This window comes from Nicrophorus vespilloides, unplaced genomic scaffold, assembly GCF_001412225.1.
Source record: "Nicrophorus vespilloides isolate i.1.1-1 unplaced genomic scaffold, Nicve_v1.0, whole genome shotgun sequence".
In the NCBI taxonomy this organism is placed as follows: Eukaryota; Metazoa; Arthropoda; class Insecta; order Coleoptera; family Silphidae; genus Nicrophorus; species Nicrophorus vespilloides.
In genome coordinates this window covers 622,665-645,735 of record NW_017100111.1, presented here as the reverse complement: position 1 = coordinate 645,735, position 23,071 = coordinate 622,665, and the positions used below count along the sequence as shown (strand labels likewise).

At 30.3% G+C, this 23,071-nt stretch overlaps 2 protein-coding genes across 2 annotated transcripts in view; both read right to left on the bottom strand.

The window, feature by feature from the left end:
- LOC108568493 (glucose dehydrogenase [FAD, quinone]) overlaps positions 1-10,409 on the bottom strand; it is a 20,746-nt gene extending 10,337 nt beyond the window's left edge. Inside the window, exon 1 of the mRNA XM_017929615.1 lies at positions 10,187-10,409. The gene's annotated coding sequence lies outside the window, so the exon portion shown is untranslated. The remainder of the gene's footprint in view (positions 1-10,186) is intronic.
- Positions 10,410-17,406: 6,997 nt separating this feature from the next.
- Positions 17,407-21,588, bottom strand: LOC108568496 (endoglucanase E-4-like). The gene is made up of 6 exons (XM_017929621.1): positions 21,025-21,588; positions 20,514-20,970; positions 18,796-18,958; positions 18,397-18,561; positions 18,194-18,333; positions 17,407-17,858 (listed from the first exon to the last, which is right to left on the bottom strand). Exons 1-6 carry the CDS (start codon positions 21,251-21,253, stop codon positions 17,642-17,644), a joined length of 1,371 nt encoding a protein of 456 aa, XP_017785110.1. The 5' UTR covers positions 21,254-21,588; the 3' UTR covers positions 17,407-17,641.
- Positions 21,589-23,071: the final 1,483 nt, after the last annotated feature.

Here is a 23,071-nt window from a genome sequence, read left to right as displayed (position 1 = left end):
CCCTAGCGGGTTGAAGATTGATATATCTTGTATTTTTTATGTACACGAGTGTTATCGTGTTACATGACATTATTATTATTTTATGTTATCTGAAATGCTCATTTCTGGATCATCGTTATAACAAATGTTAAAATTCGAATCATTACTTTAGTATATAAACTCAATAATAATAAAAAAAAATATAAATAATTTATTAAGAATTAACTAACAAATACATTAAATTTATGTTAATTGTATTATAGTTGGTATTAATAAGGTCTAGTGGTTTATAGGACTGCCAATTTAAATAAATTTATATTACTGTATTTACTTGGTGACATTACTAGAATTATGATTGGGTCATTTGAAATTTGATTTCCATGGATAACCAATAATATTACTTTTGACAAGTAATATGTAATGTCATCTTAAATACATTTATACTACTATGTACATTTACTTGGTGACATTACTAGATTTATGATTGGCACTTTTGGAATTTAATTTCCATGGATACGTGTTATTATTGCATTGACACAAGATAAATACGTAACGTCAATTGCAATCGGGGAAAGTTAAAAAAAGTGTTCCGATTATTATTTCTTTTTAAAAAAAGAAAATACTTTTCGCGTGTTTATATGTGTGCATCATGTGTTAATTGGAACTACTTGAAGATTTAGTTGAAGGTAAAGTAAATGCAAAGAAGTTTTTAATATTGTTACTTTAACAATGGTGCTTATCGCGAGATTAACAAATGGTGCATATACAATTTTTAGACTAGCCAACCTTATTTTTCACAAATAAAAATGGCGCTAAATTTAAATCTGATGATTTTACAGAGACGTCATATATATATATATAAAATATTTGTTTTTTATACTATAGTGTGTTTCAGGAAATATCTCATTGGTTTTATATATTTATATATAATTTTGTTATAACTTTATGTAATATTTCAGTTTAATTTTAATGCAAATTTACTACACACATTCAAAATTTACTTAATCATGTATAATATATACTAATTTTATTGTATTAAAGTTTTTTTTAAATTTAGAGTATTGATTTGGTGCATGCATTTTTTTCGCTGTTGTTGCTTTAATTCGATTAAAGTCCCAAAACAATTGTCATGGGAACAAACAAATGTTTGCGAAGCGTGAATATTGTTTCGGAAACTATGTGAATAATGCCGGATATAGGGTACAAATTAGTTGTCCTACTTTTTCTGTTCCACAATGTTGGAACTATTTTTTTTTTGTTAAATGTGCGTTTTGTTCCAAACGTTTCATAATATCTTGCAGCTTCATTATAGTAGGGTTCGAAAATAAAAAAAAAAACTAAATTTTAATTGAGCAAAATATACAAATAAATTGTAAAAGTCATTTTGTGCGATTTGTCCTTGATTAGTCCGGTTTCAAACAGTTTGGAATTGAGTATTTGATGAATATAGACAATAATATTATGTATTGCAGTGTAATTATGTCTAAAAAGAAATGAATAAAATTTAATAGCTTATCGATTATGAAAATTTGTGACGCAAAATATGAAATTCTTGTCGTTGAGGGAGAATACATTCTCAAGAGAATTTAATTAACTCAAATGTTGAACTTTAATTAGACAGGGATTTCGCGATTCAGAGGTTCGAATTGCAATCAACGCGTGCCGAGGAAAACACACCGACTGACGACACACTAATTATTAATTAATTTTCACTCCGTCGAAGAGAAATGGGGAATCGTAACAAGCATCGTGTTTCTAAAAAATAATTTACGAGATTCAAAATGTGCTTTAATTAATAACAGGCGGATGTCGACCTTAGTTATTAACTGTAAGGGAACAAAAAGTTCGTGTTTACATCGAATTTAATTACAACTTTAATTGACGATTACAATCGTTCAGTTGATTACTGAAATCAATGAAATTGTTCTATTAAGATTAAGAAAATTGCAGAAACACTTGAATAGAAATACTAGCTTATACTAAATACCGACATTTCCTAGACTTTGTATTTTGTATGTTTCGATTAAAACAGGAAACGAAAGTGCAACGTTTTCATTGCGCGAATTAAGGTCATTAACAATTAATTACACGTGTGCTGCGAATTTCGATGGGCAGAAGGAAAAACGTTTTGCATGAAACATCGAATTGCAACTCTATGAAATGAAAACACGTAAAAAAAAATCAAGTTTATCAAGTGGTCGTGTGTCATAACAACAAGAGTTTGTATTTTGTTTATTGCGTAACGTTTGCTCTAGATGAGAAGGAGAGAGGATGCGAAAAAAAAAGAAGTCGTCCGACGCACGTACAACTGTTGCAAGCGTTTAGCAATAATTGATATAAATCGAAACGTAGAACAGGAATATTTAAATTAATTGATCCGTTTCGGGTAATAAAATCTTATATAATCATACATTCATTTCAACATTTTTTTTATATAAATGTTTGTAATTGATGTATAATTATGTATTATTTATTTTTAACTGGTGCATTTTAGTTTAAGCCAATTATCTATTATAGCGGAGATTCTTAATCTATTTTTCACAAATTAATTATTAATAAAAAAAGTACGTTGACCGAAATATTAAGAGAAAAGTGAGAATATTCGTTGTTTGATATAAATTACATATGTTGCGATTATGTAAAAGACTTGCAAATCCATTTTTTTTTTTGCGAAAATTCGCTTCTTAAAACGTTTTCGATTAAATTCGCATTACCCAAGGACTTATGTAAATGTATTATTATCCAGAATAGAACCAGTTCCATTATTATTTGTTTACAACAATGATAACGCGTTGTTATTTCATACAGAATTTCATATTTACTAAAAGTATAGATTAACATATATGAATTATTTTGCAAGAATTCACTATTTGGTTTATACATACATAATAAAATCAAGAACACGTAATTGCTTGCTGGTTAATTATTATTTTACTTTTAAGTATATGTTTAATTTAATTATTTCAATCGATTATATTTTAATTTCCAAATGGAAATAATAGTGATGTAATTAATCAAAACTATTGTAGCTTTCTTTGTATTTATTTAGTCATAACTGCTTTGGTCAGTGCTCCAGAAATGGATGAAATTGCAACACAAATGATCAATTTTGTTTCACAACTTGCGCTATAGATTCACACTAAAGGTGTCACGGCTATATATTTGACTCACACTACATTGTAGAGTAGAAAATTACACAGAAAGCCAAAATCGATGAATTTAATTGATAATAATCAATATAAACTTTATAATACACCTAGTACATTGTGGAATATTCTATTAATTAACTTCGTATGCTTGTTTGTTGTTTCTTTATTTTTACGTAGTCTAATAAACTATTTAAAGTACGGCACATTCAATCAATGAAATTCTCATGTTTATATCGTCACGGTTCGTAACTTCGACAAAACAGGCGTTTGTAATTACGCCATTCACTGCAGTCAGAATCAAAGTCACTGTTTTCACGAACAGAAGATATAAACAACATGTTCAAAATAATTATTAGAAGTTTTCGTATGAATATAATGCAGGATTGAGTAGTGATACTTCGATTAGTCAGGATTCATTATAGTACGGTTTGAAAATATCAAAAACAAACTATTTTTTGTACTATTTATAAATAATATTTTTGTTAAATCTCCTTTTGTGTAGTTTATTTTTTTAGTTCCTCGATTAGTGCGGTTACTAATAGGAATTCGCTGTATAAGTTGAAAGAGTTGGGTCACTTGTGTATTACTACATTCCAATTAAATCTATACTCTCTAAATGTAGCATGCTTTGCTTTTAATAATAACTCCAACGTCAAATTGTTTGAAATTAATCGCTGAATTATCGTTTCATATAGAGACGTAAATCATAGTAATTAGTGGTTGTTTTTTTGTGTGTTTACCTGAAAATGCTTGTAAAATTGTTTCTCGAGCATAAATAATAATTATTATAGGCGACGTCGTTGTAATTGCGATATTGAAATATCGCAGCTCGCGTTATTAATGCGAAATAAGTCAAATAATAAATAAGTGAACTTTCTAAGGATATTTTTTTTTAAATATTTTATTTATGCTTTCGCTTGCTCATATTCGATTAAATGCGATATTTATTATGTTCCACGTGTATCTTTCTGTCTAATTGCGGTGCTCATATGCACCTTTGAACGTCAATAAGGTGTGCGCAACATATTTATATTTATTTTTTTTTAATTTATTTATTTGCTCTTTATGTAATTTTAGATTCCGTTCGAAACGCAACGTTTCGATTTCATAATGCGCGGAATATCCAGTGAATATAGGGAAACCAGGTATATATATATATATGATATTTCAATTGGATAACGTAACGCGTGTGTTTCTATTTTCTTCGTGTTGACCAGTTCGGGAAAGTGCGTTTGATTGAGTGTTTCAACTTCTTTTCAATCTAATTTTAAGGTGTGTGTGTGTTTGTATTTATTTGTATAGCGCGTTTATAAGTGAATATGAGTGGAGAGAAAGAGAGACACGCTGTTCGTCTGAAAGTGATTGGTTAAATGAGAGTTGCGTAAGTTATGTAATTTTGACCTCCTATGTTCGATTGACCTTTGCATTTAGCACTTTTCTATAAGAATATTTATATACCGAAGAAGATGGGAACAGATGAAGTAAATTGAATTGATGTAAAAGGATGGTTGAGGAATGCTAAATTGCAGCTGTAAATTAGTTCTGGCAGCGAACGAACAATGGAAGAAACGCGAGGATAATGTTAAAAATGTAATTGAAAATTTTGCTAAATTTCAAGGTTTTCGTTTCATCTGCTTCACTAACAATTGAATGGTGTTTCCATCGGTGAGATTTGCGATAATTGAATACAAAACTCAATACCGGATTTTAATGTCAAAGTCAAATTGTTTTTTTTTTTATAAATATTTGAAATTTGTTGGATTTTCTCTAACTAAAGTTAATTTTATTATTTTTATTATCTCAGTTTTTATTACAATACTATTTCAGTCATTATCCCGCACTGTTTGAAACCGAACTAATCGAGATCTTTCAATACTACATCAGTAGTGAACAGCACAAAATAGACTGTAGTGGATATACGGACTAATCGAAATCGCATAGTGCGGAATTGTATTAGAAGCGCCAAAGGTTTCTCTTTTCAAACGTCCAGAAGTTATTTTTCAAAATCTTTGTATACTCTTCTAATTCAGGAATCTACCAAAAATTTAAATGATTTTAACCAAAAATTGGAAGCATTTTTTTATGTTCAAAAGATTTTCACAAAAGTTTTGAAGTCTTTGATTAGTCCGGTTTCAAACAGTACGCTATATTTGCTTAATCTATCAAAAATATAAAGCTTTATGTAGGTGTGTTAACAATAACAAAAATCTAAATAAACTGATCTATTGAGAGAAGTACTTACTTATCTTGATAAATCTGTTCAGTCTGGCTGAGTTTTACTTGAATCGCGCAAAATCTGTTTCATTCATAATTGTAATTCCGAAAGCGGAACACGTTTATTAATTAAAGGTAGGAAGGAAATGGGAAGCGAGAGCGAGCGAGCGCAGAAACACGAAACTGAAAATGAATCGGAAATGTAGTAGAAAAATGTAGAATTTACAATGGAAGAGCGGAGCAGATCAAAGAGAGATTAATGATAGTGTATAATCGATTTCTCAGGTGAAATAATTACAGGGATTTGCACGGCGTTTACAGTTTCCACTTTAATTATAGATCCTTTAAGTGATCTACAAAATATGCAAGTTGTCATATTTTTTATTTCATAATTTCATTAAAGCGACTAATAGCCGGGCCCTTTGTGCTTGCAACAATAGGGCCATTGTTCATCACAGATGGACAGTGAAATGAACATACTACTACAATATACAATATCATGATAAAGTTACCATTATCCACCGGGAAAGATTACCTAGCTAATGTCAACCGCGATTTTAAATTTACTCATTGTTCACATTGATGAACAGATTGTGAATAAAATTACACGACATAAAAAAAAAGATAATTTCATTAGAACGATCGGTGTAATGTAACTGCGCGCGCTGTAAGTAATCCGATCACCGTTCGTTGAAGATATGCAAATTCGCGGTAAAAGCAGTAAAAGTTCATTGAAAAGGAAAACGCAATTCGAAAATTTCTCATGGCAAACCTCGAGACACGGAACAGACAATGAATGTTGTGCATTTTGCACGATCGGCGTTTTTATCCTTAATTTATTAATTTTAATTTTAAATATTATTCTTATTGTTCGTTTGTTTGTTTGAATAAACTCGATAGAGTTTAATTGCGAACGTCGTGGCAATAATTAAACGCTAATTAAACGATTTAATTGCTGTTTCTGAACACACTTTTTCCTTCCTACGAAACACGCATTTCTGTCACGAGATGCAAAAGAATTTGCATTTCGTAATTACTTTCGGTTTTTAATTTTTATGTATAATTTCTGCGTTTTAATTCAGTTAATTCTTCTATTTTTGCTCATTCGTAATTGTAATATCATAATTTAAAAAAAAAACAAAATTATAGAAATAAATTTCTAAAAAAAAAGTTTCTTCAATTAATTTTGATCAATAACTTAAATAGATTTATTTAAGGTCAACGAATGTTTATTCATGTAAGTTCAAATTGGTAAACTATGGAAAGTGTTGGCCTTGCACAATTTTATGAATTTTTTTTTTCTATTTTCTGTATGAATTTATACGTTTCTACGCTATATAAATCAATGAAATATTCAACAGATGTTGCAAGAATCTTGCGGAAATTGTATTTTCTCGAAAAGAAAATTTGATTTACTCTCATGCTCTGATATTCTAAACAATATTACTAAGTTAAAACAATATTTAGAAGATATTTTATTATGTGATGAATTTCACACTTTTTTTTTGTAAACAATTAAATGAAGTGTCATTAAGTCAATAATTTTATATGATTATTCTCATTTTTGTGTATTATTAAGATTAATTCATAATGGAATGTAAATTAATATGAATCAAGTTGGTGATGCAACTGCAGATGTCACCAACTGTTTTAAATGAAACTACAAACCCTATTCAATTAAGTTAATTAATTACTATGAAATTAGCAAGTGAATGTATAATTAATATTACTTTTATCAATAATTATCGTACATTATTCACTGTACACTATACATAAATACTTTTAACTTGTCTTGTAATATGCGTAAAACTTGTATTTATGCTTGGTGTACGATGTCATCTTAATCAATTTGTAAATACAAATATTCAGCTTGTTACTTGGCATGTATTTTCTTTTGTAATCACTTGCATATAAATTGATACACGTGTTCTTGTCCAAGTTAACAAATGCTAATATTCAACATGTCACTTGAGAAGTACTGCATATTTGTTTGTAATTACTTTTATACAAACTGTTTCACGTTCTTGTCCGAGTTATCAAGTCGAAAAATTTGACTTGTTACTTAGCAACTATATATAAAAAAAATTTAAATCGAATTCGTTGTTTAAAATTGTTTAAAATATCTGCATTTCGAATTATTTGAAAATACATGATGATTTAGAACATTTCTTTACTTGGCAAGTATTGCGTAATCTTCTGATTTGATAAAAGACATCGAAATCGCGCGTTTTCATACATAAATTATCGTTGTTCCATATGCACGTTTTAAAGGATGTAAGTTTAAATGCACCTGAAATGCAGCAGAATCTCTTTGATATACGCCGAAAGAGAAATTTGTGAAACATTGAAACTCATTGCGCAATGCCTCCGCATAAAGTGGTTGTCATACGCGTATTTTCCGCCTCATTTTCAATTCGCAGCCGTTTCGATATATCGAAAAATAATAATCACCAATAAACTGCACCCATTATGTTTTTTTTTTGGCGAGTTGATTCAAGTTTCAGGAAGTTCTGACCCGAATGACACAATACACGAAGCGTTTAGAAATCTCGCACAAATTATTTTATTTATTTTTAATTAGGGCAAACCGAAAACGACGGCGAAATGTTAAGAAAAGAATAGAAAAAAAAAAGAATGCGCGACACACAATCCGTTTTGGAACACATAATAATGGTTGGCCGTGCATTATGCAATATGGACGGCTTTTTTCTTTCTTCTTCTCTGTTCGTTCGTTCGTTTGTTTGTGGGTCGTCGTTTGTTTTCAAGTTCATTAGCAACGAAATTAAAAAAAAGACGGTCATTGACTAAATGCGTATGCAAATGTTTATGCGAAGAATTAAAGTTGTATAATATAAATGCTAGTTTTTTTAACTTTCGTTGCATAATAATGAATTATTTGGAATTTATTAAAAAAAAGGAAATTATTATAGTTTGTATATTTGTCACAAGTTAATGGATGAATCGAACAATTATTGAGCTTTTAATTGCTGAGTTATAGGTGTAAATAAATAGTAAGATTAGGTTACTTTGAGTTGGAGGTTAAGTTATAAACAAATGAATGAAAATGAAATGAAATTCAATTATGAAAATGTCATGTATTATGATTTATATGAAATACAATATAATTTGTTGAATAGATATGAAAACAATGAAAACTTTTTAATGTGCAAAATAAAGTTTAGTTGTAAACTGTCAAAACTGTGTGAAATGCTGAAACTGTAATTAATTATGTAAATTTACGAGTAAAAACACAAAGTTTAATAAATGAAAGTGATATTTTTCTTAAATTTTGAAACTGTTACATCTAGACAAATATTTGTAGTATTACTAGAATATTTCTCTATATTTCAACACTTCATTAACCTTCATAAAAGAAAATAAGGTAATTACAAATGATTGAATAAACATAAGTGTATGAGCATATAAATTGATAATAGAATTTTTCCATTTTCGCGTTCACGTTTTCTTCTTTAAGGAAAACTGGCGTTTGTATATGAAGGAATGGAATGTGGTCGGATGAAGGTCTAATTAAATTAAGTTCATTATACAAAAAAACGGACTTGAATTGTTACGCTTTCAAGGAATATCATGTTTACTTTAATGAAGTTTCATAATTATAAGATAACTTTGATTAATTAACTAGTATTACATTTTGTGCGCGAGGTTATAAAATGGAATCGACTGATGTAGTTATAGCAGAAAGTGTATTTTCTTGATTTTCACATTGAAACATTTATGTTATTTGACTTTTATTCTCAAGGTGAAAGAAAGTAAAAAAAAGAATGCAATAAAAGGTTATTTTGATGATTTGTAATGTTTTATTGAATAACAATAAAAATGTATTGTATAATTTTAATAAATATATATAATTAATTCATTTCTTTCTGAAAAAACAAAAAGTGTTTCTCAATTTGTTAAAGATATTTCATGTCAAATTTCAAGAAGTTCGGTAAGAATGGATAGAAATGCAAGATTAGTGATGTAAGGCAAATTGAAGTAAAGAGTCTTCAGTTCCAGTGAATAGATAATAATGTAAAAGTTAAAAAGCTCCAAAAAGCCGATTTTGAGGAATGTTTTGAAAGGTGCCTCTACTCACTTAAGAAATAAATGGAAATTATGTTGAGAAATTTATTTTGATTAAATTAAATTTACATGTGAACATAAATTGTAAATATTTAACTTAATGACTAGAATATACAGAAAGTAATGTATTTATTCATAAAAAAAGTACTTATAGTGGACGAATTTTCAAAATTTATGTATGGGATTTTCTTTCTAAATCTTCGAAAGATTATAAAAAGCAAAATGTATGAAGATTTGAGTGTAATTATTTTAGTGTTGATAAAAAAAACTTAAACTGGATGGATTTTCAAAATGTCCGGAAGATCAAAGAAAGTAAAAATATGGAGATTTAACTATTAATTATTTTAGCGTTAATCGAAATTATCACTAATATGGAAATCGTGCAAATGTTATTGACCGTTTGCGCAATTTCCCATTGTTCATTAATTAATATTATATGCAGAAGGCCAATAGGTAAAAGTAATTACCAGCATAACTGTATAACTAGTTAAATTTATTATATATTAAATGTAATTTTAAACGTACTTTTTTGTTAATCATTTTAATATAAGTTTAAACATAAATTTTATTATCAAATTGATTTAAAAACAATTAGAAGTTTAGTTGTAATTAAATAATTTCTTCATTCGCAGATATTCGTTGAATATAAAAGTTTTTTTTGTTGTTGTTTTTATTTAACAATTGTTAAACTATTATCTTTTTAAATTGTTGATAAAAAAAAATACGAAATTCAAGTTAATTAACAAAAATAAATTAGTTACCTCGTCTCCAAATTGAGAAAACAAAATCTAATCGAGTTTGATGTTTTTTGTTTTGTTCTTAAAGATGAATTAATAAACAAGCAGGCACAGGCACTGTGAACCAACTGAACCTCTGTCAATCGACCAATCGGAGGTGCAAGTTCAGTTCTTGTAATTTGTCGATTTGTTCACCGAAATCCGCACAGGTACAATATAATATATATTTGTGAGATACGTCTGCATCCGTCCAGCGTTTGCAGAAAAGTAAAAGTTGTGTGGGTCTCTCGCACACGACCGAGAGAATCCATCACTACTTCGTTTTTTTTTTTTAAATTATAAATTATTTCGTTGCATTGTTTTTTTACAACTCGTTTTTATTAACTCGTTGATATCGTTCGGACACAACGAAAGAAGTAGGAGAAGTAGTAGAAAGAATAAATCGCCTCGAAGACATTAATCATTTTACATAATTTGTATATATATAAAAAAAAATGTACGATTTAACATTTGTAATATCCTCAATTTGAAAACCACTTGGCAATGCAAACAACAGCTATTTAAATGTCAGATGATAATTATTATCTTGCGCTTAAGTGTAGCATTAAGAAAAGACTTTGGAAATGCTGATTACGTAAACGCAAATCGATTCCAATTTATTGTAATTAATGCATTCCTTTGTGTGAGGTTTTCTTCGCAGTGGACTTTTTTTTTTGAATCGCAGGAAGTTACACGAAATCTGACTTTTATATAGAAACAAAAAATTGTACGATTAAAATGGAAAGTATTGCCAAATATTTAAATATTTACGACTGACTAACAAAGTTGCCTAATAATATGTAAAATATTTAGTTTTTTTGTAAGTTTGTTAACTAAATATAATATAAATTGGATATATTTACACTTAAACATTCTAATACTATTGGTTTCTATAATCTCCGTTGTCAATAATTTCTTTAGTGTAATTTATATAATTAATAATGTTTGTTAGAAGTTTGCTGAATTTAAATTTAGATTATTTGAAATTTAAACTTATTCATTTGATTCGGTTTAATACGAAATTTCCTGACTGACATCGGCTTTTGATTATTGTAATGTAATTGACGAATGTAAGAATTAATTAAATGTCATTAATTGACGGTGTAAACTAAATAATTCATTTAATAGAAAAGTATGCGTAGCCATAATTACGGTTTGTTCAGCATTTTTGTTTAAAAGCAAATCTCAGTATCTTTGAAAGATTTAGTGATTTAGTTACTTGTTTAGGCATGTTACTTGCAAAATTATATTTGGGTATGTTGAAATGTACAACAAAAAATTCAGTGATTTTTCTGTTTTAGTAAGTTTTATTTTTCAAAATTGTCGAGAAATTCACGAAACACTGAAATCCATTCAAACTTTTTAAGAAAAGCCAATTCATTTTTTTTCCAATTTCTGCAGCTTGTAGAATGCGACTTTGCGACAACACTAAGATGCCAGTAGGATAGTTGGAAAGGTGAGACATTCAGCTTTCATTCGAGTTATCGATGATGTAATTATCTTAAGGATAGGTTATCAGGATATTCACGAAACACTGAAAAAAATGGAAAAAAATGTCGTTTCTCAACAAAAGTTAAGTAATTATAAAAAAGTTCATTAGTTATTAACGAAAATCATTTCAAGCAGCGATTTTTAAGAAAATCCAACTCACTTTTTTTTTAAATGAGTTGATAAAAATTGTAAAATTTCATACATTTATTTTCCATTGTTTTTTTTTCAGTTCTTGTAGTAGACGTATTTATAAATTTTGACAGGTGAATCGAGAACAATTGCAAATATTTGCATTTTAATTATTTGATAATAGTGTAAGATATTATAATTCAAAATATTTGGATATTTACTTTTCTCTTTTAACTTAACGTTAGGAGTTTAAAACTAATGTAATTTGAAGCTAATGATAACATTAACCTTTGTGAAAGAGTACAACAACAACAACAGAAATAACAACAGCAAAAAAAGGAAAATTAGATTTACGTTTAATTGAGGAACCAGAAAGGTTCTGTAATCTGTAGAAAGTTTCGAGCTGCGAGAGCAAACGACAAATTGTTGTTTGTTTTTTTGTTGCTGTTCTTTCAGTCGTTGGATTCCGCATAAATTTCGAATTTATCCGTAGGCTTTGCAAATCGATTGAGGTGTAATTGCACGTGAGCAAGGACTTTGCTATTTGCTTGAGCACTCGAACAAATGAAATTAAATAAAAACAAAAAATAAAACAGTAGGCAACGCATCATTAGATCATTAATTTTTCAAATAGTTAATCAGTCGAAGGTGAGTGCGCTTATTACGTTGATGCGTGCGTGTTGCTGAGGTTTTTTTGTATTATATTTTTTTCAAATACGAAGGAGATGCAGGTAGGTGCGGACGAGGAAAACCTCTCTCTCTCTCTGACGTGAACGGCGGTAATTTTGAAATCGACATCATCAACAATGGGGCTGAGATCTTTATCGGATTTATTTGCCTCCGCAATTAACATTATTTCTTCTCTCGTTTTCGCACGCGAAGAATTGTTTTAATTGTACAAAAAAACAAAAACTGGAACACAATGTGGATATTCATTGACGTCGCGTACGTAATTGTTTTATTCGGACGGAAAACTTTAAGCCAGTTTCTTCTTCGTACAAAGACAAAAGAAATAAACAAAGTTAAACAACATTGCTACAACTACTGTTCTTTTTTGGATAGAAAAAACTGTCTAATGTCATTTGTTTTGTATTTTTGTTTGTTTTGAAAATTCAGATGATCACTTGTGTTTTTGTTGTTGTTGGATAAACTTTTGTTTAATTCATGTTTTATAGCGTCCATTTTTGTTACATAACTACAACATTAATTTGCACTATATACATAATTTAACGAGTTTCTATATTTAAAGGTTAATACACACTACACCTAATCTGAAACGTAAATTTGTCTTTGAGGTGTGCCAGTATTTTAAAATGTTTGTTCGAATAACACAATTTTGCTTATCTGACGTAGTATGTTCGGACCTTTATATTGTTTTGGATTTGTCTGACAGATAAATTATCATAGAAAATGGTAAATTTATTTTTTTAAACGATGATTTTTATTGGAAAATAATATTTATTGTGCATTATTGTCTTAATTTATTCAAATTGCTGGGACGGTAGTTTAAGTATATGCTTTTAAATAGCGATTCAAGACGGAGTAAGACTGAGAGAGCAATTATATTCAAGTACTAATAACAGGATTGCTAATAAAGAACGTGATGAGTCGAAGCAAAGGAAAAGCTGTATTTCTATTGTTACAAAGGTTATACGATTAGATAGCGAATGCGATAAAATCTTGAAGTACGTGTGGCCGCATCATCTCTCCGATTCAGCAAGCAAAGTTTTCCAGTAAAGGGAAATCAAAGACTGCTTACGAACGGGAACGAAAGGCAAAGAAATATGTTAATCAATAACATATCGATGAAATTGATCGATAACTGGTGGAAAATGGCAATTGATTCGCGTACCTAATTCAATTCAATTAATAACACGAAAACAGAAATCCGCCGAGAACAAAATTATTATAATAACGCACTTCGTTTTGCATACTAATCGGTCGCCTTTTACTTTTATTGGCGTTAATAGTAACGATTATGAATGTAAAGAAATGTAGTTTAATAATCGTAAGAACATATTGAATTCGGTGTTGCAATGGTTTACAAAAAAAATAATCATAATCAATAAGTGACCTGAATATTCACATGCTAAAGATAGAAAATGTATATACAATTGCGTTCATTATGCAGAAAATCTTTATAGTTTGCACAAATTAATAAGGAGTATGGATTGCCATTATCCATAATTACTTGAGATTCAAATTAAATTTCGTTTTGTTACTCAAGCTACACAAGATTATGTGTCATAAAAAATAACTATATAAGTGATTGTTATATAGTTCTCATAAGTCTCCAGTACGCATGGGATACATTTGTATCCCACATTAATTACTTGCTTATAGTACACAAAATTTAAGTGTAGAAGAAGCAGAATGTTTTCTTTTAAATGTCTTTACTTTATAAATTAAAAATGATGGGATACATTTGTATCCCACACGTGCACTGCATGATTGACAACAATCATTAAGATTACTGAATTATTCATTTTTACAGAGATAATATTAAGAAATACAAAAGCGAGTTTATTCTCATTATTTAAACACTTTAGCTCCTCGATTAGTTAGGTTTCAGACAAATCCTGAATTGACCATATCTGCTTATATATATTTAATACCGAAGACATCTAGAAATCTAAATACTATTCATGCCTTGACCATCCGTAGCACTTTGATTTCATCACAGAATTGGCAACACAGCCTAGATTTTAACACACTGTATTTGGTGAGTTGTGAAAAATAAAACTAAATCTATGCAAGTTACGATGAAGAAACAATACATTTTGCAATTAATTACAGTAATTTACTTATGTTTAAGTAAAAACACATCTATCTTGACTTTCGTCTAATTCTACAAAAAAAATATCTGTTATAAAATATACTATTGATTTGTTTTGAAATTTTCAATCCGCTCTGTAGTGAATCCGCACAAATCAAAACCGGACTATTCGAGATATTGCAGTATTTAATGTAGGACGTAAATCTATAAATGCATCATGTACTTTCTTTTAATTTTCTTCTCAGTATAAACTCATTCTTTTTTTTTCTACTCAATACATTCCTTTCTAAGAATAGATATATATATATAATAGTAATAACGGCATTTCATTTACTTCATCGCAAGATGAAGTCATTAAAAAAATACCATAAAACACTTTCAATTCTCTATATTTCATATGCAATGAACGTAATTAATACAAGTTTATTTTTTTATAGCTCATCTGATGCTAATTCGTAGCTTACTTACTAATGCATTCGTTTTTATTTATTTTTTTTTATAACAGCGGAATTACGTAAATGTCAAGTTCAGAATAATATGCAACTGGTTCACGAAAATGTCAATCGCAAATGTTTATGCTTTACGGCTTTGCACTAATTAATAGACTTTTTTTTTATACATCTGTTCTATCTGCATTGTGCAGATAAAATGTTAATTTGCGGAATTGTAAAGGATCTTGTTTATGGAGGAAGGGGTCCGAAAACTTCTGGTAAAAGTCGCAATAAATGACAGGAGAAATGACAGCTGTCACCTTGTGTCAAAGAGAGGAACTGGTGTAATACACTTAGCAATTGCGTTGCTCAGCAACTACAAACAAATATGTTTGCGGGGCAAAAGATTCTAATAGATTAATAAATGTCAAAATTAAAATGTTTGTTATGAAAAATATTATACATTTTAAAACTTAAATAAGAGAATCAGTAAATTCCGGTATTGCCATTCCACACGTCTTTCTCTTTTCGTTTCCTTGATACCATTAACCAAAAGTTGTCTGTATTTAGTTCAAGTGCGTTGCCCTTGGACACGTCAGTTGAACTACTCTAAAAAAAAACAATGCTGTAGCAAACGTTTCGATTTGACAGTACAATATAAATTAATATAAACGCCTAACGACCAACGGATATTTACTGCTGCTGAAACTGCAAATGCTCGTCACGTTTATTGCGTTAACCTTAAGAGCATCGCGTTAATAGCCGACATGGAGCCACAATTTATTGCCATTATTGCAACAGAACGAGAGACACGACTCAATTCAAACCCAAATTTGAATTAATATCAATTGGTGCCTTCAGTTTGTTTGTTTGTTGGTGTGCCTGTCAGTTTTTTTTATTTTATTGTGGTCCTCGCATCTCGTTGAATGTATGTAGGACAGAGAGCAAATTGCATAATTTAGCACATTTCCTTTCCAATGAACACTCATTGGAGATTTTTTTGTGGTTGTTTATCTCCTTGACGCATCCAATTCTCAAGAGCAAAGCTTTCAAAGAGCAACAACAACAAAAAAAAATATGAATGTTCTGAATACATAGGCAGCCAAACACACTTCCTTATCAATTAAATTTCAATATACGCCCACTGCGCCAATAAATGCACAAATTTTAATTAACGAATTTAAATTGTTTTTTTTTCGATTTTAAATTTAAATTTCAACCGGAACTGAACCCAAATTTTTAATCGAACCGAAACCGAATATGGAACGATAAACATTTACTTGGATCGTAACCGTAAACCGGAACGAAATTAATTTCGGTTCGACTCTCTGATTTAAATACACCTTGAATACTCCAAATATTCAACTTTCATATGCATCTTTTAGATCCATTCTGTCAATTATATAATGTGAAGACACTAACCAAGCCTAATCTCTAACTTAATCCCTATGATATTCCCATTTTTGAACCAGAAATACATCCAAGCGGATGACATCAAAACAATGTATGAATACTCGCTGTATGCCGTAATTATCCAGCTTCCCTAAGCATTTTTCAGAGCCATTCCAACTATTATAGTTTCCGAGAAAATGACACAAAACTTCATTTTGGAACGTAAATTACAGCCAAACGGATGACACCACAGCAATATATTAATACTCGCTGCATCCCTCAAACATCCAGCTTTCATACACACATTTTGAATCTATTCTGTCTGAGGCAATCTTGTTATTAAAACAAGTTTTCTTTGGCTTTATGTTATTGATGGTGTATTTAATCGACGTAGTTATATAATAGAATTGGTCGATAAATCTGTAAAAACGCTTGTAATATATTTATGAATAACAGGTGCTTCTCTGTTACTCAATATTTTACATACACTAGAATTCTTGTAATATATTAAACTGAACTACTTTCGCAAGGTGAGAAAACGTATTAAATTGTTTCTAAGAAATGTATACTAATTATGAATGAATACAAAAGCTGTATTGATTATATAATTTAATAAATCTATTATATAACAGATTAATAAATCATCATAAGTTCTTAAAAGCATCATTATATAATATTTTCTTATATTTATAAGATATTTTTTTCCATATTAAGTATGGTATTGTAGGAATTAAGTCGTTCTGATCTTTTGTATAATTTGTTATGATAGTTTCGTCGAATAATCTAACTATAATTATATAACTCGTACGCTATTAAAGGAGCATTAACTAACATTTCCGAACTCGTAGTTGGAGTTGTCTAACTGTAATCTGAAAAGTGAGCTTAAATTAACAAATTTGTAATAAATCTATTATTTGTTAATTTAAGCACACTTTAACGTATTGGGAGCAAATGGAAACGATTTGATTGATTATAAAATAAATTTAATGATCGTAAATAAAAATGAGGAAAATAAACAAGATAAAAATTAAGTAAAAACAACACAGCCGCTGAAAGAGCAAACTTCTTCTTTTTTTCTTTTCTTTTCTATACATAAATCTGAGCAAAGTAAACCTAAGATTTCGTTTTTGTTTCGTTCGTACACTCGTTCCGAGTTTTCAGCTTGCCAAAAAATGTTTCTCCTGCTGTAAGCAAGGTAGAGCATATTGATTCAAATCAATTTTAAGAATTGAAATGCTGCATCAGTCCTGCCAGCAAACTGTGCAGGCCGGCATTGTAATCGATAGTCACTTCGTTGTACAAGTATTCCTCCCTGACGTCCTCGTAATGGTCAATTTGGCTCGGACCGCTGACCAGAGCGCCGTACAGGATCTGCGGGTTCGGTTTCGTTGACCTGAAGTCGTCCCAATTGCAAACTGCGGGTAAATCCTTGCACGAACTGAAATAAAATTTTTGAAATCATAATCATAAATTATGAATTGTACTATATTATAAACTGTATACATTTTCGTGGCCCACTATTATAAAATTGAAAATTGAGAAGATGTCTCCCAAGTGAGAATGTTTTGCAATCTACGAAATGCAATGAATAAAAAAAAATCAGTAATAGTGTAGAAATCTTAAACCTAAACTAATAGAGTTAATTTGATTGAAGATATCAAAACACTTTTGTATATTTATATATAATTTCGCGTCCACCCGGTTAAGAATGGCTTGCTACAGTGAATCCGCACTGATCGATACTAGAATTGAATCAAACAAGCGAGGACTTACCTAGCTGCATGATGCGGCTGCTTCGGATATGAATCTCCGTAACCGACTAAATAACTGAAACCTGTTGAACCTAGGATGTAGGCCGCCTGATCCTTCGCCAGATTCACGTACTTATCCTCTGGTTTATCAAAATTCGAAGCCTGCAATAAGATTTATATTAGATTCAACATATTTTTCAATATCAACTTCACCAATGTTCATACTTGCAAGCAAACGTAACTGATGCTGGCCGCATGTGCTAACGTTCCCAATTTATTGATATAAATCAAACCTTTCGGCGTTTTATCCATACCGTCAACCGCGAAATCGCAGAATTCTTTGATGGCCTGAACGTATTCCTGATTCTTGAATTCCTGCGATAACAATACCTAAAAACAAATAATTTTGTATAATCGTCATATTGAAATAAAAATAATAAAACAATATATAAATGCATCAATACCTCGCATAGTGCGACTTTGATCAGTTCGATTAGTGCGATATCAAACAGAAGCGATTACTCGCACCATGCGGGGTATTAGTTTCAGGTAGTCCTAGATTTCAATAATTAGTAAAGATGAAACTGAGTTAATTAAAATATTGATTCTACAATTAAAACGTACCTGAATTCCTGCATATTTCGAGTTGTAGAAGAACGTTTTCGGTTTTTGGTTCAAATTGTGTTCGGTGTAGAGTGTCTTCGCTATTTCCGCGTATTTGGATAATCTCGTCGCTTTGTAGAGCCAAATTGCGGCCCAAGCTAATTCATCGTAATAGTCGTCATTCCTTAAATACAATTACAACGAAAAATATAATTTATAGACTTGCAACTAAATAAAGAAGAATATAAATTTATGCAATGAAACAATAATTACATATAACATTTTTTTTGTGTGATTGTGCTAGCTAGCAACGTTCAAGTTCACCGGCCACGTGCAGTCATGTGAATTGAATTGAAATAATGGTCTTGGCTATTTTAGGCACGTTCGCATTAAAATGTTGTTAACACCTGTTTGTTTACAAATCTCGAAAAGGTAATGGAATTGTTGGATTTGTCAAGTTGTAATTGGCATTCGAATTATGCGGTCTTTTACGCTACAAGAATATTGAATACTTCTAGTAAGACTTTTATAGATTCAGAAATTTGACCTTTTTTGTTAATTCGCTACTTCAAATTTGAATGCGAAATAAATGAAATGTCAGTAAAAATTGAATACTCAAATATTCAACTTTCACATATGTCTTTTGGATCCATTCTATATATTATAGTTACTGAGAAAATCAGTAAAATGTGAAGACACTGCTTTTTCGAGCATTAATTGTTAATTTATTCAAATTTAAACGCTTATTACAGCATAATTAATGAAAATACAGGGATTGAATTTTCCAAATATTCAATCATATGCATCTTTTGGATACATTCTATCTATTATAGTTTCTGAGAAAATCACTGTTTTTCGAACGTTAATTTTTCATTACTTCATTTGTAAACACGAAGTACAACTAAATGGATAAAACTGGAAATTAAAGTTTAGTTCTAGGTATATAATTGCTAGTACTAATATCTATATAATTCTACAAATTTGGACATGTGTATGTGAAAACCGCAGACCGCGTTCAGAAATAATTGCTACATTGTGCAGCATATATACAAGTACAATTTTATATTTACATCGACGTTATTTGTAGGATTTAATCCAATCGTGCAAATGACTGCATACATTATTATGCAACACACATTCGTTTGCAAATGTTTATTGTAATTGTAATTGCGGATTCACTTTTGAACATTTCAAAACAAACTAATTTTTAAGTTCAGTACAAGTTATTTTATCTTATTTTCGTGCAGTTTTAAAGTCCACCATGCGATTTTTTTATTAAATAAACAACATATAATGTGCACAAAATGTATAATCAAATAAGCGCACGATTTCTCGTGTGACGTAAATTGGAAAATATCACAAAATATCACGATTGTTTATGAACATCAAAAGCAGAGAGATCTTGTAAATGTAAATGTTGATTTCTTTTTCCCATCAAAGCATGACGCATTTTGTTGTCGCAAATAAAAACAAGAATGTATTACTTTTTTTAACGGTATAAAACCTCTTACTATAAGAGAAAAAAAAAACCCCAACAGAATAAAAAGTATTTTTGTTACATAATGATTTTAAATTATTTAATACTTATATATAAAGCGGGCGTTGAAATTTAATGAAGAATATTTTAAATATATCAATCTGATTGTCTCATAACTTTAGTAAAAAAAAAACTGTAAAATATTGATTTTGGATTTACAAATGTTGGCTTTTAATTGAAAAATTAGATGTATGAGACTTACTCGTGGTAATGTTTGCTTCCTGGGAATGTGTCGAGGAATAATCCTCGGTATTCATAGGCGAAATCGAAGAGTTCCGTGGAATGTCTGATGAGTTCGTGCGAGTAGTCAGGATCGATTTTCTGGAAGACTATGCTGGCAGAGGCCAAAGCGGCCGCAGCTTCAGCTGCGACATCGGAACCCGGTTGATCCTTATCAATTTTATGCGCCGGTCTCGTCATGTTCAACTCTTCGGGTCTCCCCCAGAACTTGTGATCGCTGGGGAAGTCTCCCACCTGAGCGTAGAACTCGAACGGAGCCGTGTGACACTTGATAATGTAATCCGTTCCCCATTTGATGGCCTCCGCCGTCGCGTTGTGCTGTCCAATCCTCCTGTAAGTCTCCTCGTAGGAGACAAGTCCCCAGGCCAGAATGGTCATCGAGTAGGCTATCGTGAATCCGAACTTGACAAAGTCCGCGGCTAAAAATTACATGTTTAGATTTAGTTTCAGGTGTTTCTTTCGTTCAAGTTTACCATCGTAATAGCCGCCGGTAAGATCTTCCCCTTTAATCCCTTGATCGTTTAGAGCGGAATCGCTTCGCCAACTAATTCTGTTGCTCTCTGGAAGAATCCCCGATCTTTGGGCCTCGTAGAATAGAAGGGAGAGTTTCAGGGCTTCCTTGTAATTGTATCCGGCTGTTACCGGTTGTGAGGAGATCCGGGCGGACAGGATGATCGGGATTAGGATTTTCGGGATCAGCATCCTAGATCGCGCGCGACTTTTCCTCTTCCTGGATTTGGTTCTTCTCTAGATTTGTTTATTCGAGATGGTTTTTTTTTGCCGTTCGGGGAATTTTGCCCCGGATGCGCGTCGACTGGAATACGTTAGGAGAGTACGAGTCGAGTACTTTTTTTTTGTTCTCTCTCACCTTGGGAAGGAATGAGCGTTCGAACGATTCTGCCTCATGCTGGCCTGATGTATTACTGCTGCTGCTACTGCTAGAGCTCCGAAAACACTTTCGATTTGTGCGATGTGTGGAATATATAAAATGTTATTCGATTTGCGCATCATTTGCTTAGTGACAAACTGGTTGGAAATGCTGTTGCAGCCGCCGCAGCCGAGAGACATGCGCCAAAATGTTCAGATACGTATGATGTATATATATTCTAGGTCAAGAATGTAATTTGCGCTACCTTTGCTTTACGTAACTAAACCTGTGCTTCGATTATTACCACACACGCGCTATTCGTTCCACATTAATTTTCGCATTTTTTTTTCAACGCTTCGCCCCAAAACAATATTGAAATTGTAATACAATAATACCTCGTATAGTGCGGATAGTCGGTATCGGTACAAAAAGAGACTTGATACACAGTCACATAGGGAAAAAACTATTCTCAAATAAAATTTAGTTTGTTTTGAAATTTTCAAACAGAACTATAGTGAATCCGGACTATGCGAGGTATTACTGGATATTGAAATGCAGTACTGATATCAATTACTGTCATTCTCGAACTATACGAGGTATTTCTGTTAATTGCAATACATTAACATATTTAAAATTTTATGCTTAAATCATATAATAAGTGAATTATAGTGATTTAGATTACAAAAACGGTTTCAAACAGTGCGATTACCCGCACTATGCGAGTTATTTCTGTACAAGAAATGTATAACTCCATTGATGTTAATTGCAATACATAAACTTACATATAATTAGATTTTTTTTTGTAAATTTGTTATCATAATTATAATAAAAATCAGAATTCTTGCTTTAAAAAATCATCTAGTACGTTTAAACAATTGTTCTAAAATTTAAAAATTTCATTATTTTTTATTTTGTTCACTTGACTCACTTTCAAATAAGCTGAACCGGATTTTATAATGTTCCAAAAATTATTTTCTTTTCACTCCAACTATTTTAAAACATGATTTAAGCAAATCTCATTTGTACTTGTTTAAAATATTTGATATGTATTGAAAAATAACTGTTATTTATGTAAAGACAGTTAATAATTATTCATGTTTTAATTACTTTCAAATATTCTTTACTTAATTGACTTGTAAATTTTGTGTAAAAGTTTTAAAATTGTTTTTTTTTGCAGAGACACGGAAAGTTTTCAACTAATTAAAAGTGTAACACTTTGATGTTGTTCATTAGGCTGCATATTTTATGAACGTTATAATTGTGTTTACTACAAATTAAATTGTACGTATTTCTTGCTTACGTTTATAAATGTTTCGTTTATAAAGTAATATTTACTAAAATAACAATTATTGACCTACACGATTATATGTAAATGTATTTTTACGTGTTTGTAATGATTTACATAGAATTTCACGAATATAAGAGATTACTCCATTAGTTATATATAAAAAATACATTTTATAATAACCAAAATAACTTAATTAATAGTACAAAAACAATTAGATTAATGGATTAACTTATTATATAAAATGTGTACGTTTGTCTCTCTGTTATATTAGAATTACTAGAGAGTAATGTTAGAAGCCACTGGTCAACCACACAGCACATTATTCTCTTGCCCCTAAAATCTAGAGAGCAGAGAAATAGTGGTC